Source organism: Caloenas nicobarica, chromosome 9 (genome assembly GCF_036013445.1).
Source record: "Caloenas nicobarica isolate bCalNic1 chromosome 9, bCalNic1.hap1, whole genome shotgun sequence".
Lineage (NCBI taxonomy): Eukaryota > Metazoa > Chordata > Aves > Columbiformes > Columbidae > Caloenas > Caloenas nicobarica.
Window position 1 is genome coordinate 23,383,305 of NC_088253.1, and position 23,362 is coordinate 23,406,666.

Sequence of the window (23,362 nt, forward strand, 5' to 3'; positions counted from 1 at the left end):
GGACACACCAAACCGCAAGGCGGCCGCACTTTACTGGGGGTACTGAGCCGTTTACAGGGGGGAGCACCGGGACCCATCCTCCCAGAGCCCAGCACCATCCTGCTGTCCCGGGGGCTAAATGGGGTGAGTTCAGTGTCCCTCAGGCTGAGCAGTGGCTGTCCCCATCCCCTCCCAGCCGCGGAGGCCGGGCACAGCCAGCGGCAGCCCCCGGGGGAGTCAGGCCCAGGGGCCGGCGGTGTCGGCCAGCAGCATGTCCACCGCTGTCCGCTGCAGCCAGAGCCGCTGTTGCCGCTCGCCGCGCAGCTCCTGCCCGTGGTGCTGGCTCCGGCAGAGCTGCCCCGCCGCACAGGCACTGGCGTGGAGCTGCTGGCAGGTGCGGCAGCAGTAGGAGGGCAGAGAGCCTGGGCGCAAGCAGGAGTGCAGCTGGTAGCAGGGCAGCGCGGGGGCTTCCTGGGGGATGGTGAGGGGTGAATCCTCAGCTCCACTGAGCTCCTGCTCCAGGAAGAGGCGAGAGGAGGAGGTGTCCAGTTCAGGGTTGCCTGTGGAAGGCAGCAGCTCCTGCCCACACTCGCCATCTCCACAGCGGTCCCAGCCCCTCCCGGGCACGTCCCATGGGCTGCCAGGGTCCCTCCACAGCGCTGGGGGGGCTGTGTGCTCTCCTCTCGTGTCCTCAGGGCTGGCTGGTGTCTCCAGGTAGAGGTCCACATCATCACCGCAGTCAGCATCCGCCTGGCGCTGCGTCCCCAGCTGTTGCAGCATCTCCACGCAGGTGTCCGCATCCCCAGCCACCCGCCGCGCCTCCAACAGCTCCTCAGGGCGCAGCCGGCGCGGCCGCAGCCGCTGCACCAGCTCCGCCAGGATCTCGCACTCCAGCTGGCAGGCGAAGAAGCCGCAGGCAGCGGCGACCAGCTCGGGCATGGGGGGCAGCTGGGAGATGGTCAGACGGTGCCGGTCATGCTGTTCATAGCCCAACCGGCCGAAGCTCCGCAGCAAGTCGGCTTCGGGGAGCGCTGGGCGCAGCAAGTGCACGTAGGCACCGGAGAAGGTCTGCAACGAGACGGGGGCACGGCTGGGGACAGCGGGCAGCCCCGCCCCGCTGCACCCCCCACCCCACTGACACCCCTAGCGTGTCGCCCGCCGTCCCTGGGCCCCACCTGCACGGTGCGGAACTCCCTGCGCCAGGGGCAGAGGTAGAGGTTGGCGGCCGCCAGCTCCAGCAGCTGGAAGGCGCAGGCCAGGCCGTGCAGCGCCGGTACCGGGTCGGGGCGGCCCCGCAGCCCCCGGGCCAGCAGGGCCGGGCCGTCCTCCTGCAGGGTCCCCAGCAGCGCCGGCTCCCGCCGCAGCTGCTGCCGCAGCCGCTGCCCGAAGGAGGGGTCGGAACAGGGGCCGGGGCGGCCCCGGCGGAGCTCCCGCTCCAGGCAGCGCCGGTACTCCTGCCGGTACCGCTGCCCGTGCTCCTGCCGCAGCGCCGAGCCCGCGCACATCCTGGGGGTGCCGCAGCCTCAGCCCCGGTCCCAGCGCCGGCTCCTTCCTCAGGCCCGGTTCCCGCGGCTCCCGCGGCCCGACCCGCCGGCCCCGCGCTCCGCACGGGCGGCGCTTCCGCTTCCCGCGCCACGCCCACCGCGGAGTGACGTCAGCGGGAGGGCGGTACCTGCCCCAGGCCCCGCCCCCAGGGGCGGGGCTGACTGCGCCTACAGCGCCCCTTGGAGGCTGGGGGGAGGAGAAGCGGTGCCGCCCACCGGGAACCCCCGGGCGGGGGATCGAGACCTGCCTGTGCCCCGGGGGGCGGGAGAGGGTCCCCCGGTGCCGCCTCCTCACTGCAGGGACTCCAGGTAGGACAGGGCGCTCTGCAGGGACGTCAGGCAGTACCCCTCCTCCCCGATCAGGTACCTGCGCCACACCGGCACCACGCTGCCACAGCCGGGACGCCGCCACGGCCACCACACCACAGCCACCGTGCTGCCACAGCCGGGACGCCGCCACGGCCACCACACCACAGCCACCGTGCTGTCACAGCCGGGACGCCGCCACGGCCACCACACCACAGCCACCGTGCTGTCACAGCCGGGACGCCGCCACGGCCACCACACCACCGTGGCCTCGCTGTCATGGCCGGAGCGTCACCGCAGCCAGGACACCACCACAGTTACTGCGCCACAGTGGCCACTGCAGCGCAGCCCTGCACCCACGGGAGCTGCAGCTCCCGCCCCACTCCCATCCCCACCCCAGGATCTGGGTGCCGGGGGTGACAGTGTCCCCCGCCCAGGGACAGCCGCGTGCCCCCATGCCTACCCCTCGTGGATGAACTCCTCCATGGCGGCGCACTCGCAGAGCAGCTGGGGCAGCCCCGTCCGCAGCACCACGTACGACAGGATGGGCAGGAGGTCGTCAGCCCCGCTGCCACCAACGGGACCATCAGCCACCCCGGCAATGGTGACACCGGCGCCAACACCCCTCACCGGCAACAGGAACCCCCCACCCCACAGCTGCACCCTGAGCACCCCACTGCCCAGCACTGCCCTGGCTCTGCACCACCTGGCCATGGGGCTGGCTGTCCCCTGTGTCCCCCATGTCCCCTGCACCCCCCATGTCCCCTGAGCCCCTCGTGTCCCCCATATTCCCCATACCCTCCATGTCCCACATATATCCTCATGTCCCACATACCGCCCGCGCCCCCCATGTCCCCTGTATGCCCTGTGTCCCCCCTGTCCCCTGCGCCCCGTGTCCCCGCACTCACATGGCAGCCGAGGCGGGGCCCCGGCCGTCCCCAGCCCCGCAGTACTCCTCAGCGCACTCGCAGATGCTGCGCAGGGCTCGCACTACGGCACAGAGCGGGTGCTGAGGGTCACCCCACCGTCCTCCAGGGTCCCCCCGTCAGCCTGGCTCCCCCGTCCCCGCACCAATGCACTCCAGCTTCCTGCGGGGACACGTCTCCAGCGGGATGAGGCGCAGGTCCTCGATGGCGGAGCCATAAGCAGGGCAGCCGGAGGCCGTGGGGAAGAGCCGTGAGGACAGCCCCATGTCGGTGGGGCCGGCGTGCCGGTGCCGCTCCATGCTGCGAGCCAGCACCGCCTCACGGGGCCGGTGCACGTTCCTGCGGGCACAGAGACGAAGGGCTGGCAGGGAGTGGACCGGGGGGCCGCAGAAGTCCAGCCCGGGGCTGCGGTACCTGTACAGGGCCAGCAGCGGGGCCCAGAGCGGGGGGAAGAACGCCTCCTCCAGGCACGCCAGGCTCTGGTCCTTGCCAGCGGCCGTGTTGAGCCCCTCGAAGGCCAGCAGCGTCAGGGACAGCAGCCTGTCTGGGAAGGGACGAGTTACGCAGCACATTCAGCAGGTGCCCGCGAGACTCACTGGCCTCCTGACCCTGCATCCCGAGTCCACCCTGGCTAAAACAACGGGGTGCCGGGGGCCCCTCCTCCCCCCAAGAGCCCACAGCTGGGGAGAGCCCCTGCCAGACCCCGCCAGGGGTCCCTGACCCCGACCCTCACCGATGGCATTGTGGATGTCCCGCACGATGCCCTTCAGCTGCTCCGGCAGCGCCGGCTCCTTCCCGGGGGCCTCCGCGGGGGCCCAGCCCTCCGGCGACGCCAGGAACCGCTCCAGGTCCTCAAAGGAGCTCTCCCGGGGGGGCTGGGGGGCTGCCGCTGGCCCTGGCCACCCACCCTCCACCCGTGGGGTTCCGGGGCCACCGTCAGCAACGGGGGTGCTGGACAGGCTGTGCCGCAGGCCAGCCGCCCCATGCTCGGGCACCGAGAACATGCAGTGGAGGCTGCGGGAGGCCCGGAGCCGGCGGCCCCCCAGCTCGGCGGGTAACGAGCCCCCGGTGTCCGGCGAGAGGAAGGGGAGGCCGGTGGGGGAGGCGGGGGGGTCGGCGGTGCTGTGGCTGACGGCCGGGTACAGGCGGGCATACACCGCGCACTGCAGCTGCCGCAGGAGCCGTGTGATGGGGTGATCAGGGAAGCTGGACACAGAGGGAGGGGTGGGCAGGGGGCACCGGCACGCGGCTGCGGCCCCCGCTCCAAGCAGGACCCCCCCAGCCCTGCGCTACCTGAGGAGGCAGGAGAAGAGCCCCGAGACCAGGGAGAGATCGGCCGGGCTGCGCTTCAGCCGGACCTTCCACTGCCGCGGCCAGTCCTGGGGGATGGCACAGAGTCCTGCCCACGGCACCCTGCCCCACAGCACCCTGCCCCACAGTACCCTGCCCCACAGCATGGCATCCTGCCCCACGGCACAGTGTCCTGCCCCCACGGTGCCTGGGGACGGCACAGCATCCAGCCCCCGCAGCACCCAGGAGTGTCAAGGCCTCTTGCCACACAGCACCCAAGGACAGCCCACAGCCTGCCCCACAGCACCGTCCTGTCCCCACGGCACCCACGGCAGTCAGTGTGCACTCACGTGGTCCTGCTCATACTCGAGGATGGCGGCGTACAGGGCTCTCTGCTCCTGCTCCTCTGGGGTGAGGGCCACGCTGCCGGAGAACCTCCTGTGGGTGCAATGGCCCTGGGTGACAGCCCCTGCCAGGGTGGCCCCCGGGGTCCCCGCTGTGACGTCCCCCCTCACCTGTTGGCAGCCTCCTGCAGCCGCAGCCGCCGCTCCTCCATCTTCCGCTGCAGCTGGGCCACGGCAGAGTTAAGGCTCCGCAGCCCACGCACCGCCACGGCACCCGCCCAGCACCGCTCGCCCACCGCCCCGGCACAACCGCTGCCCCGGCACCGCCACAGCAGCCTGGGGCCAGGATCAGCCCTTCTCCCACCACCATCCTCCCGATCAGCGGGTAGCAGGACAGGACCAGGGAGCCAAAAGCCTGTGTGGGGTGGGTGCAGCCCAGGGACAGGGCACAGGGGCTGCAGCGGCATGCGGGGCTGCAGACGTGGGGCGCGGTGCAGGCTATGCTGGAGCCCAGTGCAGCCGCAGGGCCCCCCAGAGCTCACTCCCCCGCGAAGGATACCGTCTCCTCCCGGGCCTTGGCGATCACCAGGTTCTCCATCATCTGCCGCTGCAGGGACAGCGTCTGTGAAGCAGGTGGTGTGTTGGGGACGCCTGACCAAAGCTACGGCCAGCAGTGTGGCAGACATGGAGCCCGGGTCCCCCTGGGACCCTCTGCCCTCCCTCCCCGGGGGCTCCCCACTTGCCAGCGAGGTTTTCTGCAGCGCCTGGCTGGGGTTCAGCCGTGCCACCCGCGCCTCGTAGGCAGCCTTCAGCTTCTGGTTCTGCAGAGACGCCTCCTCCAGCGGTGTCAGCTCCCTGCCGGGACCCAGCCCTCAGCACCCGCCGCAGGGCACGGTGACACGACCTGGGACCCCTTCCCTGCTGTCCCCCCAGCCTGGGACCCTGGCAGATGGGGGCAGACGCCAGCCCGCCACGTCCCACGTACTTGCGTGTGCTCTGCGCCTCGGTGATCTGCAGCTTCTGGAAGATCTCCGGCGGCAGGAAGGGGGAGAGCTTCCCCCCCTCGTCCGAAAAGACCCGGCGGTGCCTGGGGAGGGGAGCGGGGCCCCCGCTTCGCTCCTGCGCAGCCGGTTTGGCCTGGTCTTTCCCTGGGGAGGGAGGGACAGGTCAGCTGTCCCCTGCCACCAGCCTGGCCCCCGGGGGGGGCTCCACTCCCCCAAGTGCGACCCCAGCTCCCCGAAATCACAGAATCATTTTGGTTGGAAGAGACTCTCAAGCTCATTGAGTCCAACCATAACCCACCCCTGGCACTGCCCCGTGTCCCTGAGAACCTCATGTCCGTCTGTCCGGCCCCTCCAGGGGTGGCGACTCCAGCACTGCCCTGGGCAGCCTGTTCCAATGCCCCACAGCCCTTTGGGGAAGAAACTGTTCCCCAGATCCAATCTGAGACGGGACCCCCAAGCCCTCACTCACCCAGCGCCGCCGCAATGGACTTGACCCTCTCCAGACACTGCTCCGCCAGCTTCAGCATCTTCGGGGTGTCGGGGGTGACCCCCTCGCTGCCGTCTGGGGGGGACACAGGGTGTTGGGGTCACCGGAGGGGACACAGGGTCTGCGGGGGCTCGGCCGGGGGTGCCGTCCTACCTGTCCCCGTCGCCTCGTCCTGCAGGGCGCGGGCGATGAGGGCGATGCTCCGCAGGTACTCCGCGTACGCCTCCTGCCAGGGAGAGGGTGAGCACCAGCTGCCGGGGAACACGGCCCCGGCGGGACCCCGCCACCCCGCGGCGCTGCGGGGGGCGCGGTCGGGCCCTTCGCGGGGCTGTCGGGTCTCCGGGCGGGGCGGGGGCGGCCCGGGGAACCCCGCGGCTGTTCGGGGCGTCTCCCACGGTCTCGGTGGGACCCCGGCCCGGCCCGTGTCCCCAGCGCCGGCCAGGCCCGGGGGTCCGCTCCCTCCCCGCGCTCACCCGCGCCCGCCCGGCGCTGTCCATCTCCAGGGCGCCGCTCGCCGCCCTCATGGCGGTCTGCAGGGCCCGGCCCGGCCCGGGCCCCCCGGGCCCGTCGCCGCCCGCCGCGGCCATGGCGGCCGCCGCCCGGAACGGCGCGATCGGGCCGCGGCGCCCGGGGGGAGCGCGGCGGGGCCGGACCGGCGGCGGGGTCCTCCGGCCGGCAGGGGGCGCTGCGCCGGGCGGGGCGGGCCGGGCCGGGCCCGCGGCGGCGGCGGCGATGAAGCGCGATCGGCGCGGCCGGTTCCTGGCGGCCGCGGGCGGCCCCGGCGCGGCGGCCCCCGAGCCCCGGCGGCGGCCCGGCACGGCGGCCCGCGGCACCGAGGCGGCGGAGGAGCCCCCCGAGCCCCCCGCGGGGTGGGCCCCGGCGACCGCCGCCTGGACACGGCCCGGCGCCCTCGGCGGGGCCCCGGAGGCAGGTGAGGCCTGGGCGGGAGGGAGCGCGGCCACGGGCGGCCCCGGGCGCGGCACCGGCAGCGGCTGCGGGCGGGCCCCGGCGGGCAGGAGCCGCCCCCGCCGCCTCTCCCCGGGAGCCGGCCCCGTTCCCGGGGCTCCGCGGCCCCGGCAGCCGCTCGGGCGGCGGGTCTGCCCGCGCCGGGTTTGCCCGTTCGCGCGGCGGAGCCGGGGCTCCCGGCGTCGGTAAATACCCCGGCGAGGAGCGGGTGCGGCGGCAGAACGGGCGCGGACCCTCCCCGCTGCCGCTGTCCGGTTTGGAGGCGGCCGAACCTCCCGGTGCCGGCGGGGCTGCGGCGGGAGATGAGCGCGGTCGCCGAGCGGTCCCGAGCGGCTGTCTGGGGACAAACCACAGGTGGTGACAACGGCTGAGCCCCCCAGGCCGGGCACACAGCCACCCCCGGCCCGTCCCCGCCGCTGTCCCCTCCCCGGGGCTCTGCGGGTGTCCCCACCGGGACCCGCCGTCGCTCCGCGGGCTGTCGCGGGGTCCCCGCCACGGCCGGGGCTGCAGGCGGGACCCGCTCCCTCGCTGTCCCCGTCCCGGGCGGGCGGAGGGTTCAGGGCCCGGCCGTGTCCCCCGGGACCGGGAGGAGGCTCCGCGGGGAGTTTGGCCGGCGCGCAGCGGGGGCTGGAGCCGGCGCCGCGCTCCGCCGAGCGGGGACACTGCGGGGTGGGGGGGCGGCAGGTCGGTGAACCGGGAGCGGGAGAGACGCTTTGTGTCCTGCCCCGCTGCTCCGGGTCGGCAGATCCCGGCTCCCTGCCCCGCTCCGGCCCACGGTCAGGGGGTCTCTAAGGGGCTGCGAGTGCTGAGGGGTCTCAGGCTTGCAGGGGCTGAGGGATGTGACCGCTGCCTATAGACACTTTAAAGGTAAACGCTGGGGAGGGAGAAGAACTGCTTAAGCTGGGGATGGCGTTTGCAAAAGCACAAACGTGTGAGCGAGCCCCAGGAACGCTGCAGCTGGGAGGAGGTTCCTCCAGTGGGGCAGTCGGGGCCGAAAGGCTGATTTTGGGGTGAGCGGGCTGTGATGCGGCACCTCAGTCTGCGGGGGGGTCGCGGGGAAGATCTCGCTCCTCCTGCCCGGCTTCACTGTGCTCACACTGAAGCCAGAGGCGGCGGGGCAAGGGGAGCAGCTCCCAGCACGCCGGTGCGTTCGGGCGCAGCCGGCTGCCGTGCTCCCAGTTCAATCCTTCCCCAGCAGGAATCGGCAGAGCCTTGAGCACCGGGTACTGTCGCCTCTGCCACGGGAAGTTCTCGTCCAGGAGCCTGCGCAATGCGTTCGGGAAGGTGCCGGTCATGGGGGAGAACTCGGAGAAGCAGCGCCGCGTGGACCAGGTCTTCTTCAGCGACTTCCAGCGGCTGGTCGGCGTGGCGGTGCGGCAGGACCCCGCGCTCCCCCAGTTCGTCTGCAAGAAATGCCACGCTCAGTTCTACAAATGCCGCAGCGTCCTCAGGACGTTTATCCAGAGGGTGAACGCGTCTCCCACAGGCCACATGAAGTCGAAAGGAAAGTACGTGGCAGTTCTTCCTTCCCAGGAGCAGTAACTTGCCGCGTGTTGGTGCGCAGTCCCTCCGTAACCCCCGAGACCCCACTATGCTGTTCTGGTTTTTGTAGGAGCAGTGCGGGCCAGGCCCAGCCAGGCACGGAAGGAGGTGCCTCCTGTCTGGGTGAGTCTCTGCTCCCGGAGCTCTTTTCCTTTTCTTTCTGTGATACCATTGACGGAAGGGCTGGGGCTTACGTGTGCTGCGGGAATGACCCCCGGCAGGGCCGTTCCTGCACCCCTCAGCACTGCCGTGCCCGCTCTGGCCGATTCCCACTGCCACGGGCTCTCCGTGGGACGGTCCTCACTGGCACCGGCTGCCTCGAGCTGAGCTCACCAGGCACAGGCCATGGCAGGGATGCGAGAAGCAGGCAGAGCAGGTTTGGGGGGCAATCGGGCACTAAGGGGCAATCAGAAATACATTTTCAGCTGTAAAATGCATTTCCAGCTGTAAAATCAATAATCTTGGCAGCCAGCGGGACCACCCATGTCCCAGTGCCTGCAGCTGCAGCACCTTCGGGTGTCTCTCATCTGCGTTCGGATGCATGAGCCCAGCGCAGCCGTGGTCCCCAGCCCTGTCCCCTCCCCAGGGGGGTGGCGGGTCCCTCCCTGTCCCTCCTTGTGGGTGGCCATGCCCTTTGCTGGCCCTGGGAACTGACTGTGCCCATGCTGCCTGTCACCCCACCAGTGGACCTGATCACGTCCAGCCCACAATGCCTGCACAGCCTGGTGTCGTGGGCGCACACGCACGCCGGGAGCTGCCCCGCGGTGCCCAGCCTGCGCAGCGTCCTCTCCTCCGAGTACTGCGGCATCATCCGCGCCGTCTGGGCCTGCGGCGACGGCCACGACTACGTCATGGATACGGATTCAGACTGTAGCACAGTGCTCGTTGACAATGCCTTGTCCGTCAAACGGGAGTGGAACAAGAACGCGGCGCAGCGCTTGACTGACAACGGGGCAGACAACGCCGAGGCTGTTTCTGCTCCCAAAGCTCAGCACGCTCCAGTAAGGACAACCCCTTGCCAGCAGCCCGCAAACAAAGGGACCACATCGGAACCGCTGAACGCGGAGAACGACCTGCCACAGAACAGGGATTCATCTCACTCACAACTGGACAGCGTGGCCTCCGTACAGGAGCAAGCCCTGCCGCAGCCCGTGTCGCCGCTGAGCGGTGCCACAGGTAAGGGATTCGCCGCCCGATTCTCTCTGGAGAGGGACAAAGAGCCAGCACAGGGAGCGATGTTGGGACTGGGACCCTCCTCGCGGACTCCTGCTGCCCAGGGAGGACACAGACTCTGTCGGGGAGCACAGGTTGCCCAGAGAGTCACCTCTGATGGGGGATGCTGAGGTGAAGGGGGAACGCGGGTTCAGCCGACCACGACACACAAAACGAGCCGCTCTCCTCACCCCGGGCGCTGTTTCTGCCCAATCGAGGGGGTGAGACCCCACTGCCCTGCTCTGCCGGGGACGTGTGCCTGTCAAGCAGTGTGGAACAGTCACTGGTTCTCTGGCATCATGTTTATCAGAGGTTTCTTTCCACTCAATCCAAACCCTGTCCATGTTCCAGCAAGGAGGGGTTTCCCTCACCCTGCCGCGGCTGCAGGTGATGCCCAACAGCGGGAGCTGGGTGGGCTGGCCTGTGAGCCAAGTTAACATGGGTTTACTACTGAAACCCCCAAACGCCACTTCCAGAAGAGGGAAGTTAACAGCGATTTTGAGTTGCAGAAGCCGGGCTGTGTTTGTCTCTGACAGCCACGAGAGGTGGAAGAGAAACAGCAGCTGGGACCCACTTGGGGATGAGTCTTTGGGTTATGGACTGGGTGTCATGGGGGAAACCACAAGATGCTGGTGGGACCTCCATGGTCAAGGCTCTCCCGGTCCCCAGGGCGCAGGGCAAGCGGTCTCCGAGCACACAAGACGCAGAGTTTGGTTTAAATAATTATTAACTTGTCAGGGAACACATGTATTCACGCAGTACGAGCCACCACGAGTGAACCCGGAGCGGTCGGTTCCTTCTCCGCAGCCATATCTGCTGGCCGGTTTTTGCTGCTTTTCCTCGTAACGCACCGTGTTCTCTCTCCTTCACTCCCCAGGACAGTTGAGTGGGAAGCAGGTTCTGGCTGCACCGTCGGATGAGCGGGTAAAAGACGAGTTCAGTGACCTTTCTGAGGGGTGAGAGAAGAGTGGGTTTCAAATAGCCTAAATGTCTTCTTTGCCAGTATGACTGACCCACCTCGGAGAGCTCTTTCTCCACCGGTGACCTGGTCCCCGAGGCCCCGGCGGCGCGGGGCCGTGGCTCTGCCACGGCTGTGCCGGAGCTCACGCCGCTGAAGCGCTGACCCCGCCGCCCCCCAATGCCTCCACTGCGGGGGGGTTTGCACAGCGGCATGCGTGTGTTCGCACACGTGTGTTTGCACGCGCGTGTCTCTGTTTGCTGGCTGCTTCCAGCAAACCTGCTCCCGTTTCGGTCCCCCCCGTGCTCTGGGGAAGGGGCCGTGCAGGCGGCGTCGGGGTTTGCTCGGTCGCGGGGGCTGGGGCTGCAGGAGACCGACAGGCGGCACTCGGAGAAATTGCCCCGTTGGCTCCCAGGGAGAGCAGTCAATGGGGAGTGGGATGGACTCTGCAGCGCAGCAGTCTTTCTGGCCAAAGATTTGGCTAAATCCCTCTATTGTAGGGGTTTAACATGAGGCTCATCAATAACCGATAATGGAATCGTCATTCTCAGTCTATGAAGTAGCCAGTGGCCGAGCATAGGCCTATTTTGGTGTGTCAGCTAAATCTGGCAGCTGTCACAGTAAAAGTGCCCCAACAGTTTATTGCCCATTTCCTGTTTTCAGAATTAATCGTTTCTTGTATGGCTTAGGGCTTAAAAGGAGGAGAAAGGAAAACCCAAACCTCTGTGGCTGCTGCATATGAGAAAACACAGAATGACCTGCAGCTTAATTAACCTGCACCAGACAATTATATTGCATTCTTGCTCTACAAATTGCTTATCCCAATACAGGAAGAGGTGGCAACATCCCTCAACCATAATAGATCTTTTCAGTAACAGCTGGTTTTTGTTCTCCTGACAGTGGCTCAATTATCCTTGCAGAGATCTGATGGTAAAAGGGCCGGATTTTGCTCTTTGCCACATTCACCGTGCTGTGTTTGCTCGGGGAGGTTATGGGGGGAGAACACGTGGAGCCTCGGCCGCTGCGTGGCGGGGGGACAGATGCACCAGGAACACAGAACACGTATCACGGCTGCTGCCGGTGCCGTGTCGGTAACAGCATCTTCTCTCTCCCAGGGAGTTCTTAAGCGATGATGAAAATGAGAAGCGGAACGTGGCATCTTCAGACGACTCCTTCGAGCCATACCCTGAAAAGAAGTAAGTTGCTTCCTGCAGGGTTAGCAGAGCTCTGCCCACTCTGCTGAGCTGGGCTCAGCTGGGCCAGCGTCATCACATTCTCTGTGGCCTCGGTCCTCACGCTGCCGCAGCACCCGTGTCCCCGCAGCTCCCGTCAGGTTGGAGTGTGGCCACGTCCCTCATCCCTGGCACTAAGTCCAGCAGCTCGGCTCACGCTGGCCCCTGCATTGCCAGGTCATGCACCAGGCTGAGCCGTCAGGCCGGGCTTAACACTTGGGGACAATTAGTTGGGAGGACTAAAACCAAGATCAAGTGTTAAACCGCCCTCTTTCTTCCTTTCTTGCAGAGTATCTAGCAAGAAAAGTGACAGCAAGGAAGGCAAGAAGGCGGAAGAGCCCAAAATAAGAAAGAAGCCGGGGCCTAAGCCGGGCTGGAAAAAAAAAATCAAATGTGAAAGGTACCGCAGATCAGGGGTGGGGGGCAGCACCCCCGCGTGTGCACACAGCTGACAGCGGGTTCTGCTTCGCAGGGAGGAGCTGCCCACCATCTACAAGTGTCCTTACCAGGGCTGCACCGCGGTCTACAGAGGGGCGGACGGCATGAAGGTGCGTTTGGGGTTCGCTCCCGTCTCAGGCCCACAGCTCTGAGCATTACGGAGCAGTGTCCATGTGAAGAAAGGGTCCCTGATGGATTTAATTCACTGCCTCGCTCTGTGGGAGGCAACGAGCTGCTAAGCAAAGTCCTGCCACAAGTCCGAGGTCTTTTCTGTGCTCCCAAACGCACTGGGCACTGCTCTGGCTCCATGTGCTGCTCTGGCCATCAGCCGCTGGCTTGGCAGTGGCCCCGGGAGCGAGCCACACTGCGTCCTGGTAAAGCCCCCGCTGCTGGGGACAGATTGGGGTGCAAATATCTGTTTTTTCACAGAGAAGCAGTGCTGATGTGTGAGCCTGCCAAGATGGGGGTCTCGTTTATTGGGACATTCATGTTTGTCACTGGGGAAAATGCAACTCAGGGGTTGGAAACTCTGTCCTTTCTTTGCAGAAACACATCAAAGAACATCACGAGGAGGTTCGGGAGAGGCCCTGTCCTCATCCTGGCTGCAACAAGGTGTTCATGATCGACCGGTACCTGCAGCGTCACGTGAAGCTCATCCATACAGGTGTGTCCCAGCCGGTGACAGGCATTACAGACACCCAGCGAGTTGCTGCATGAGGCTTGTGCAAGACTCTGTGCGGGTGTAGAACCATCTGCCTCGCCTGTAACGAGCCAGCATGGGGGAATGTGAGGCAGGGGGAGGAATTTGGACTCTGTGCGTGAGTGTTTCATGTGTGGAGAACTCGGCAGAATCACTGACTCTCTCCCTTTTTCCCTTGCAGAGGTACGCAATTATATCTGTGATGAATGTGGACAGACCTTCAAGCAACGCAAACACCTCTCGGTCCATCAGATGCGGCACTCAGGAGCAAAGCCCCTCCAGTAAGTGCAAACCAACCCTCCGTTCGTAGCTAAGGAAAGGGAGAGAAGGAGCAGGGATGTTCCGCTGAGCTCTTGTGGCTGCTGCTCTTAGCACAGGGTAATTCTGTGACATGAACCTTGCTGGAGCAGAAGGGTCCTGGCTCAGTCACTTTAAATGTCCTTCCACGTTGCCTGCCCCAGCTCCAGAGCTTATCACAGATGGTTTGTGTTGAAGGGCCCTTCCCAGCTCCCCCAGTGCCCCCCCTGCCATGAGCAGGGACATCTGCACCAGCTCAGGTTGCTCAGAGCCCCATCCAGCCTGGCCTGGGATGTCTCCAGGGGTGGTTCATCCACCACCTCTCTGGGAACCTGGGCCAGGCTCTCACCACCCTCGGGAGCAAAGATTCCTTCCTCCTTGTGGGCTCATTCCATGTGACGAGGAGCGAAGGCCACGGCCACAGCTCCAGGCTCAGCGCTCAGGCCCAGCATTTCCTTGCAGGTGCGAGATCTGCGGTTTCCAGTGCCGGCAGCGCGCGTCGCTCAAGTACCACATGACCAAACACAAAGCGGAGACGGAGCTGGAGTTCGCCTGCGACCAGTGCGGGAAGCGCTTCGAGAAGGCACATAACCTGAACGTCCACATGTCCATGGTGCATCCTCTGACCCAGACTCAGGACAAGGCCAAGCCCCTGGAGCCAGAGCCCCTTCTCCTCAGCACGTCAGGGACTTCGGAGAGCCAGGCGGTAAAGCCAGAAGTGACTGCGCAGCAGGAGCCCACCTGAGGAGGACGGGGATGCTTTCCCTGTCCAGCCCTGTAGAAACTGTATCGCAGAGTGGAGATTTTTAATCTACGTTTTAGTCTCCCAAAGAACTCGGTGGAATTAGCTTCAGCTTGCTCAGAAAAAGCTTGTTATCATGCTGTGGTTCTCCATGCTCACGTCCGATTCAGCAGTGTTGTACTAAGAGTCTCTTGACCCTGGGGAGGGGATGGTGGCAGCACCCTTTGGTGTCCCCTTCTCCCCACGCGCACAGTTCTGAAACCAGAGTTGGCCAAAACTGTTCCTGCCTGTGCAAGCTGCTGCCTGTACAGAAGTGCCCTGGGGTGGCTGTTGGGGTACAGGAGCAGTGGAGTGACTAAAAGCAGCTGTTTTGTTTTGAAAAAAAAAAAAATTATGATTCCCAAAGCAAGTCTAAACTGAAATTTGTAACCTACTTTTTATTGTAACAAAAGCTTCATGGTTATGCTTGTAATAAATTATTTACAAAGTTAATTTGAAAGAAACAGCACTGGTAGAAAGGTGGCACCTTGTCTGTCCTTTCCTGCAGAGTCAGGGTGTCCTGCTCAGCCCTGCACGTCCCTCAGAAGAGCAGCAGCTCTTCCTCCAGCTCCACGGCTGCCTCGGGCTTCAAGAAGCACAGGAGAGTGGCTCCCAGCTCGGGGTCAAGTTCTTCACACGCAGACAGGAGCTGGGGAGAGGAGGAGCAGACGGTGTTTGACTCGCTCGTGCTGCCTCAGAGCGAGCTCCAGCAGCACCCAAGCGTTTTGCAGAGGGAGAGGAGGGCAAAGCTGTTGCCAGCTCACACAGAAATAAGACGGGCTCCTGGCTGGTGGGAAACTTCAGCACCTGCCACTTGGCCATGCTTGATATTTCCCCCAAGACCAGGCATTAAGCAGAGGGAAGGAAACAGTGTTTAACCTTGCTGAGAAAGCCAGAGGCTGCAGCCCTGCTCCCAAACGTGTCACGGGCTCAGCAGCCAGCACCCGCACAGGATCTGTGCCCAGGAAAGGCAGGAGCAGCAATCACACAGGAGAAAAAATTCAAACACACCGGTCGGATGTTCCCAAAGCTTCGGGCAGAGCACCGTGGGATGGCGCCAAGCAGGAACCGCCGAGCTGTGGCGATCAGCTCCACCGGATCCCCCTGGAGAACACGGAGAAGAGACACGGGCAATTGAGGCCCAGCATGTCACTTGGGGCCCTCAGTCCCTGCCACCAAAAGTGACACAGGAACCGCCACACCCAGGGCTGTTCACAAGTCACACGATGACTTGAGCCGTGACTGCAGTCACCCCGAGGTCCTGCACACGACAGACAGCGGCCAGACAGCCCAGATTTCGGGCAGCAGCAGGATGGCAGCACCGGCGGCTTCTGTCAGCCCCAAGGTGCAAACAGCTGCTGCGTCTGCTTCTACAGGAAGGTGGGAACAAGAGGGACACTGCAAGGGGAAGGGATGAGGAACAGGATTCAGAGTTGCAAGAAGGGGGAAAAAAAAGAAGAGACAGCTTTACTCACACACTCTGCGAGGTCCGGGATCTCCCCTACTTGATCAGACTGTGGCAAGTCCTTCCCTTCCACAAAGAGCCGGAGCAGCTGGACATACAGATCGAGCACCACGGGGAGGAAGGGCGGCTCTCGGGTGAGCAGCTCGGGGCGGAAGGCAGGGGTGAGGCTGGAGGTGACACACCGTGGCTGCTCAGCGTCCCGGCACGGGAAGATGAGCCCAGCACAGCAGGTGCTTGTGCCACTGTCCATGTTACAAATCCCATCGTGTGCGGGGTCACCCCACTGCCAGGAGCAGGGGACAGCTGGGGACACCCCTGTTTGAGCACAAAGCTGAAAGGAAACTTCCAGCAAAAGAACTGAGGCTCCTTAAACAACATTCCTGCTGTGATCGAGTGTTGTCTCCTGCACAGCCAAGGGAAGGGCTCGGCTCACAGCCCAGCAGAAGTTACCCCACAAACCATCCGTCGCGTCCTCCCTCGTGACACCTCCCTCCCCAGCAGGACCTTCTGTACCTGTAGAAGGCGAGAGGCAGGAGCTGGATGTGACGGTCCGAGGCTGCGCTGTGCAGGACACGGTATTTTCCAGGGTCTGTGACAGAGAAAAGCATTAAGATCCCCAGTGGTTCCTCACACCACCCTGCAGACCAGTACAGCAGCTGCAGTTTCCTTCCAGCCCACAATTAACACCAGTGCTGGGGTGTGGGGACCCCCACCAGGAGCCAGCTGTCCCCTCAGGAGATCTCTCTACTAGAGGGGACAAAACTGAGTGTCATCATCCCCAGTCATCAGCTGGGCCACCACACTGCAGGGTGGCAGCTGAGTGCTCTCAGCTTTTACTCAAGGAAGCATTTTTCATGCTCTTACAAAGGCCCATTGGTTCCTTCTCACAGGTACATGTGTTAAAGCACGGGGTCACGCGGGCCCAGCACCAAACCAAACGTCTGCACCCCTCGGGGACAGGACATGCTCACCGTTCTCTGCCGAAGGGAAGAGCAGCAGCCAGGACGTGCCCCTCTCCTCCAGGCACTGCAAGATCTCCAGTGACCATTCCAGAGATGGCTGAAAATCCACTCCCTCCTGGGTGTCAGAAAGGACAGGTCACGTTTGTCTTAGGCTTTAGTTACAAGGCGATGCCTTCATCCCCCAGCCAGACCAGGGCTCAGCTGAGAATCAAAATCATTTTGGTTGGAAAAGACCTTTAAGATCATTGAGTCCAACTGTTACCCCATCCCCGGCACTACCCCATGTCCCTGAGAACCTCATCTCCGTCTGTCCAACCCCTCCAGGGATGGTGACTCCAGCACTGCCCTGGGCAGCCTGTTCCAATGCCCCACAGCCCTTTGGGGAAGAAATTGTTCCCAAGATCCAACCTCAGTCTCCCCTGGTGCAACTTGAGGCTCTTGAACCCACCTACCAACAGCATCTCTTGAGGCTGTTTTTTTTGCATTACTAATTTTACTTGGAAGAAATTCCTAGATCTGTTTGCTCAAGAAGTTTATCTACCCAATGACTCTTCCTCCAGACTCCCCCAAAGACAGACAATGATGCCAAATGATGATTTTTAACTTGAATCTGCTCCCCAACCTAATCTGTTAGGTGACTACACAAGCAGCTGCGCCTCCAAGCCGAGAAAACAGCAAAAAGCATTCAGAGGCAGGAGGGTGCTTGGGGCCAACAGCTGCTGGAAGAACCTTGTCATCTTTGCTCCTTCATTTAATAATGTTAAATCATTTGGAAACCGATGTTCCTCCTTGCTGGGGTGCCCTTCTCCTGTGAAATACCACGTACATTTCTAACCTGAGGAAAAACGTCATCTAACAAATGTGAAATGCAACACAAAAGCTGAGAGATGAGGTTCCTGCGCTACCTGGGAGGCGTGAAGTCTGAACAAGGAAACAAAAATAATAAGTCATTCAGGAAGAGAAATAAAAGCTGCCATAGCGAAAGGGGAGAAATGTCCGTTAGAGCAAAATCCAGGTTTAACCTGATAGGAACAGACGGGCTTTCAGCAGGCTCTGTCTGGGAGTTGCTGATCCCTTCCTTCTGGCAGAACAAGCCACCAGCCTTTGCAGTGCCACTACAAAGCATTTTTAGGCAGCGAACCAAGCGGAGACATATTTAGTGTCACAAGAATTCTCTCAGGGCTGAACTCACCTTTGGTCCTATTTTTGCCGAGATGAGATCCATGAGCGAGAAGAACAGCAGAGAAACAAGCAGCTACAAGGCAAAGAGATCGCTGTTAGTTGTATCCACGGTGGCTCGGTACTTGTGCTTTCCCATCGGGAAAGAACATTTCACAAAGTGCGTTCCCAGGATGGACCTGGATGAACCACAAGCGCTGCCGTTCCTCCCCGGGGACGGCAGCGTGTTTGAAGCAGACAGACTGCAGCCTGGCATTGTTCATTGCTTCTAAGGGGAAATTCCACCCTCAATTCTCTGTCCACAGCCTGCCCTATCATACGCTTGTTACTGCTCTTCTGATCCCTCCTGCATCCCTTCCTGGCGTCCTCCTGTCTCAAGGATGATTTTTGAGGTGAAAGCTGCTGGTTTTGTGCATGTACCACCTGCTCGTATCAACTCAGTGACACCAGTTTCTGACTCGCAGCTTTTGGCTCCAGGCCAGTGTAAATAGCGAGAGGAGCTGCTACCGTAACTGCTGCCCAGAGCGATAAAACTGAGGAGCGAATAGTCGGGCACAGGTTCCGCTTCAACACCATCTACCTGCGAGTGTCTCAGCACGGGGACGCTGAGCTCTGGTCCCAGCTGTCCCCTGGAAGATCAAGTGACAGAGCAGGGGGCAGCAGCTCAGCTCCCTCCTCAGCAGAGCACTCAGAGAATTCCTGTGCACGAGGGCACCGAGCACGGTGAAGTGGGCAGGAATTTCCCAGAATGGATTTGGGAAAACCCTCAGGAGGTCTGGTCCTGGGATTCTCAGCACATCTTCCCCATGAAAATGCCTCCATTTCTGTCTCACAAATTTTCTGCATTTCCTTTACCTCCCAGCCAAGCTGCCCGAGCTAAAACCCACAAGGATTCATCAGAGGGAGAGGTGATCCTGGCACGCCTGGACTGGGCTCTCAACCTCCGCAGCGCTCTCTGCAGCTTCAGTTTTTAAAGCAGCTGTTTAATTGTCCTCCCTGACTTCACAGAGGAGCCAGTATCTGAGTTAAAAGTTCAAGTTTGGAACAACTTGGCCTCTAGGATAAGTATTTAGCTCCAGGTAATTTACAGTTTATCAATTAGCCACCAACAAGATTTGACAAACGGGTTTACCAAGGATATGGCTGCGTCTCAGGACAATCATTTCTCAGTTAAAGACCTTCTAGTTTTCAAGCGTAGGGAAGAGCAGACATGTGAAATGTGTCGCCTTGCCTGCTCTGCGTCAGTCCCCAGCCTCTTCAGCATGTCTCTCGCTCGTCCGCACGGCAACTGCTGCTGAACCGCGCAGTGGAGGAAGGCGGCCGACGTCCAGGGAGGGCTGGATGGGGGGAAAACCGCTCCTGAGGAAAGGAAGCTAGGAAGCAAAAAATCAGCATATCAATAAAATAAAATAAATCACAGTTGTGAATGAGGAGGAAATCAGGGGCTTGGGCAATGGGTATAAGTTTGTGATTGGGACAACAACAACGACAAAAAAAAACACCTCTTTTTTTTTCCTGCAGTTGGATGCTACACGGAGACAGGTTAAAACATAAAAGTCTGGAAGACAGCAGCATTCTTAAATGTCTTTTGTCAGGCATCAGATAGGTAGTTAAGTGTGTACACTATTACACCTGATGTCATTACTACATTTCTATAACCTGCGAGGAGATTCTTGTGCTAATTTCCCAGGTTTTGGAGAACAGGTGCATGCTGCTGAACAGGCCGCATACAGCAGAGGAGCAGTCAGCAGCTCCATGAAACCAGAGATTCAGCCAGCCCAGGGAGCAAAGGGTGCGGCAGCTCCACGGAATGACTCAACACTGTGCTAAAGGGATTTCCAGTGTCTGTCTGACAGCAACTCTGCCTTCCAGTCTCCTCTGAAAAGATTCTCTTTTCCTTATGGTGAAACACTCTGACCCATATCACACGCGAGGTCAGACTAAATAATTATAATGACCCGTTTTGAGTTTAAACTCTGCAAAGGGATCTGTGCAGAGCTGTCCTACACGCTTCAGTCCCCATCAGCATTCTGTTCAGCCTGCGGAACCCCCGCCTGCCCCGCGGAGCGGCCGTGCCGGGTGCTGATCCCGCAGAGAGCCGGTTCTACTGCCTGCAGCCCCGCGCGTTCCTCGCACACACCGGGCAGCCGCGGACTGCCCTTCCCTCAGCCGCTCCAGTTCTTCTGCAAGAGGAGCCAGAAAGAGCCTCCTCCACTGCGAGCAAAGTACCGGCTCCAGCCTGGGCCACCAAAGCTGGGAAGAGAGGCAGAAATCAGCAGCATTAGTGGTGGTGAACTTCGGAGTTGTGTGCATGCTACCTCAGCCAGGTACTCGGCAAAAGGGTATTTTTTTTTCCCCCTCCATAATGAAAAAGTCCAAATTGTACATGGACACATAAGAAACGTGAGGAGTTTCACATCCTGGAAATGCAGAGAGGGTCATTTGTGACCGTGTTCATACCACGGCGCCCTGAAACTCCTCTAGCAGGACCAGTCATCACAAAGGAACTGTGCTGCAAAAGGTGATGTACACGCGTACCACATGCAACAAAAACATGTATCCCCGTGTAAAACAGTGCATGAGCAGTTACACATACGAGAGAGAAAAACAGCTGTGCTTTATGGACTTTCTGGTTGTTTGGCATGTAACAACCAGCCCCTCCACAGTGAATCCAAAACCAAGACAAGTCTCCCAGCTTCTCACTCTTGAACAGCCCCTGTCCCACTTCTGCAGTGACGCTCTAAAACCAAGGCAGGTTCCATCCCAGCACTGGGATCAGCAGCACCAGGGGCACTAAAACACTGCAGTTTTCCAAAGGCGTTAAGAATTACTACCCCCACACTTCACAGCTTACTTTAAGTGAAGTTTAAAACAAATGCTCTGAACTGATGCTGAATTTTCATGTAGCACTCTTAAAATGAAATGTGAACAGTTACCGCTGCGGAGAAGAGCACAACGGGACACTTGGTTTGACACGCTGCAAGAACATTGTTGACCCCTTCTGCTGGTTCCTCACAGCCCACGCTGGCGTTCAGCAGGCCCTGAAGAGGATAAATTACCAGATGACTACACACACATGCGCTTTGAAGTATTAATACCTCCCCAAGCCGCCTGTAAACTAATCAGAGGTAACTGTAGGGGTCAGCATGGTCCAGCAAAAGAACCGTGTGCCCAACGGCTTCTCCTTCCCCAACCTGTATATTGTATTACAATTAACCTCTGCCACTACCTTCCTCCTGCTCCTTCTCTTCACTTTCCTGGATTGCTGCTCTTTTTGGAATTTTCAACAGCAACTCTCAAAACAAGGGTACAAATGGCACATCTCCTTGCTAAGAATAGCATCTAGTCAGGTATCCTGGTAAAGAAACATCTACCCTGGCCAGGACGGACAACGGAGCAGTGACAAAAGCAGCATTACCCTGAAGAAGTGGGCGGTGATGTCGTAGGAGAGTGCGTACCCCCTGGAACAGACGTTCTTCTGCGAGAAGAGAAGAAGGAAAATACAAAATCATTCCTTCCCTTTTGAATTACGATTTTCTTAAAACATTTTGGGTGTCTGGCACAGCAGGACTCGCACAGCACAAAATCTCCCTGTGAGATCCTGAATTATCAGCTCAGAACACAGAAACTTCCTTTCCATATGAAGCACCAGGTAGAGCTTTGCAGTCCCAGCACTAGCAAGCCAATCCGAGGGCCCGACATATCACTGGTGGGTGGCAGTGGCATTTTGATTAACAATCTTGGAATGAATGAAGGTTTCTGGCTGTGCCTAATGACAGTGCAGGAGCCTTGAAAAGGCCGTTGGGACACAAACCAGCGCTCTAGGGACCTGCAAGTCGACTGATCTGCCCCCAGGAAGCTGCACAGATGCTTCTGAATGTTTCTCTTGTGTACGTAACACAGGAGGATGAGCAGGATCTCACTCTACACACAGTAAATTAAATTAACGCCCTGGCATGAGAGAGGAATTGGAGAAGAGCTCAGGTCCTTGCTCCTTGGCCTCCACAGGAACACTGCGGGTTCCTCTCTAACCTGCTGTCAAGAAACAAAGAGCAGGTGGCACAGAAGGACGATGTGTCCACACAGGAGAACGTCCCCAAGGCTTCTGCACATGTGCATGCACCAGGGACATACGTTGTCGCAAACAACGCTACTGGAAAAACTCTCAGGAACTGGCCAAGCCACGACCAAGCTGCTCTGCGATAACCCACCAGTGATTTTCCCCCTGGACCATGCCACCGATGTGCTGGCTGGCTCCACCCAGATCTGCATACACCATTTCCCAAGGATTCTCTCTCAACAGCGTAAAATGCCACCGCAATTCCAAATGGATGAGCCCAAAAGTCATCCTGCAGCAGACAGTGCCGAGGGCACCTCCGCAGAGCTGGAAAGTCTCGAGCATAATGAGCTGAACCTCCCTACGCTCTGATATAAGACAAGGTTGTTTCAAGTTTGGCTGCATTTTAACTCCTGTCCTAAAGCCAAGTTAAAGTGCTTTCTGTAGAGCATTTGCCAACAAGAAACTGTCATTTGGCTAACGACACGTACCAGCTCCGAGTTTACAAAATGAAAAAAGTCTTCACAGTCCAGCATTGTTTTCTTCCCTTTTCGAAAAGTCACGATCAGGGCCGACGCAGGGAGCTCCACCAGAATCCTTAGGCAAGGAAGAATAAAAACAAAACTGAGGTTACTGGCAAGAAGAGAATCAGACTCCACACTCTCAGTGCTCATGCCTTTTGCATTCAGGGGAGTTTCAGAGTATGTCAAACGTGACAGATCTCAAACACGATGACAGAAACTGCACAAGGAACTTTTCCAAATGACCAGAAAAGAACCTGCATTTCAATGAGATCACAGAATATATATACACACCACTCTCACAGATACTGTCAATGGCTCAAAAATGGAAACACACACGTAGATTACAGCAGCAAGTAGAGCAATTTAATGATGGTTAATGCAAGTGGTGGCATTATGAGCATTGCTGGCTGTAAATGGAGTCCATGCAGATGTGTGGTCTTTGAAATCCAGGCTACTGGCTGGGGGGACTCGTAGCCCAGGATGGCAAACTGGAGCACAGCTAATTCATGTGGGTACCCGGGAATAAATGTCCCTGGCACAACTGTTACTGACATGTAGTGTCATTTTTCAGTTGCCGTGGAATCAGAGAGGTCACTCCACTGCATGAGTACACACGGTAGCTGCTTTGAGCAGCAGTTCTGCTCAAGGTGTTCCGGGCCATCTCGATCTGCATTTACCTCCTGTGCAGCAGCAGCTCCTGCCGCCTCCACAACTGCTCGCCCAAAGCTGAGCCACGTTTTCTGTCTTTCAGCCTTTCCTGGAGAATCTCAAATAAGAAGTGTTTCCGGAGATCCGAGCAGCCAGAAAGCGACTTTGGCCTACACCCCAGCTCCAGCACCATCTCCTACACAGGGAGGGAACCAGGGGGGAAACGGGGTTTGTCAGGGCTACACACGAGTTTGCATTCAAACCCTTATCGTTTCTCTCAAGTAAGACAAAGAGATCAATAAGAAAAATATCCCTCTCTCAGTCTCCCTGCCACTGCTGACATCTGAGAACCGAATGTCAGCCTCACATACACTGAGGTATTAAGAAACACTTTAGCTGGTCAAATTGAAGGATTGAACATACAGATACGCATCAAAGTCTGGAATCACCTGCAGCCTGCAGAGAATATCAGGCCTGACCGACATCTTCGATGGGCCACAGCCACCCAAGTCCAACCTGAA

At 60.4% G+C, this 23,362-nt stretch overlaps 4 protein-coding genes across 6 annotated transcripts in view; 1 reads left to right on the forward strand and 3 right to left on the reverse strand.

The window, feature by feature from the left end:
* Window positions 1-14: 14 nt before the first annotated feature.
* Window positions 15-1,855, reverse strand: SPATA2L (spermatogenesis associated 2 like). 2 transcript variants are annotated; one of them, XM_065641095.1, is made up of 3 exons: window positions 1,772-1,855; window positions 1,155-1,485; window positions 15-1,047 (listed from the first exon to the last, which is right to left on the reverse strand). In XM_065641095.1, the coding sequence occupies exons 2-3, from the start codon at window positions 1,482-1,484 to the stop codon at window positions 217-219; spliced, it is 1,161 nt and encodes a 386-aa protein (XP_065497167.1). In that variant the 5' UTR covers window position 1,485; window positions 1,772-1,855; the 3' UTR covers window positions 15-216. The 2 variants fall into 2 exon arrangements, with proteins under 2 accessions (XP_065497167.1, XP_065497166.1); XM_065641094.1 differs by lacking the exon at window positions 1,772-1,855 and having other exon boundaries at window positions 1,155-1,487.
* VPS9D1 (VPS9 domain containing 1) lies at window positions 1,803-6,474 on the reverse strand. The gene is made up of 15 exons (XM_065641093.1): window positions 6,354-6,474; window positions 6,034-6,106; window positions 5,863-5,955; window positions 5,375-5,537; window positions 5,133-5,244; window positions 4,949-5,011; window positions 4,561-4,613; window positions 4,396-4,483; window positions 4,049-4,134; window positions 3,489-3,961; window positions 3,170-3,299; window positions 2,901-3,094; window positions 2,738-2,819; window positions 2,293-2,397; window positions 1,803-1,890 (listed from the first exon to the last, which is right to left on the reverse strand). The coding sequence occupies exons 1-15, from the start codon at window positions 6,465-6,467 to the stop codon at window positions 1,815-1,817; spliced, it is 1,905 nt and encodes a 634-aa protein (XP_065497165.1). The 5' UTR covers window positions 6,468-6,474; the 3' UTR covers window positions 1,803-1,814.
* Window positions 6,475-6,612: 138 nt separating this feature from the next.
* ZNF276 (zinc finger protein 276) lies at window positions 6,613-14,470 on the forward strand. Its single transcript, XM_065640737.1, has 11 exons — window positions 6,613-6,811; window positions 8,045-8,354; window positions 8,459-8,511; window positions 9,073-9,564; window positions 10,478-10,556; window positions 11,674-11,754; window positions 12,080-12,190; window positions 12,263-12,338; window positions 12,775-12,892; window positions 13,110-13,209; window positions 13,688-14,470. Exons 1-11 carry the CDS (start codon window positions 6,613-6,615, stop codon window positions 13,968-13,970), a joined length of 1,902 nt encoding a protein of 633 aa, XP_065496809.1. The 3' UTR covers window positions 13,971-14,470.
* The window catches only part of FANCA (FA complementation group A), a 34,389-nt gene continuing 25,451 nt past the window's right edge, over window positions 14,425-23,362 (reverse strand). For both annotated transcript variants that reach the window (XM_065640735.1, XM_065640736.1), the window contains exons 31-43: window positions 23,291-23,357; window positions 22,871-23,037; window positions 22,161-22,266; window positions 21,031-21,090; window positions 20,549-20,653; window positions 19,753-19,865; window positions 18,844-18,985; window positions 17,626-17,688; window positions 16,443-16,548; window positions 15,985-16,060; window positions 15,512-15,638; window positions 15,018-15,110; window positions 14,425-14,655 (exon numbers count right to left, since the gene is read on the reverse strand). In XM_065640735.1, coding sequence (XP_065496807.1) covers window positions 14,548-14,655; window positions 15,018-15,110; window positions 15,512-15,638; window positions 15,985-16,060; window positions 16,443-16,548; window positions 17,626-17,688; window positions 18,844-18,985; window positions 19,753-19,865; window positions 20,549-20,653; window positions 21,031-21,090; window positions 22,161-22,266; window positions 22,871-23,037; window positions 23,291-23,357 — 1,333 coding nt within the window. In that variant the 3' untranslated portion in view covers window positions 14,425-14,547. The remainder of the gene's footprint in view (window positions 14,656-15,017; window positions 15,111-15,511; window positions 15,639-15,984; window positions 16,061-16,442; window positions 16,549-17,625; window positions 17,689-18,843; window positions 18,986-19,752; window positions 19,866-20,548; window positions 20,654-21,030; window positions 21,091-22,160; window positions 22,267-22,870; window positions 23,038-23,290; window positions 23,358-23,362) is intronic.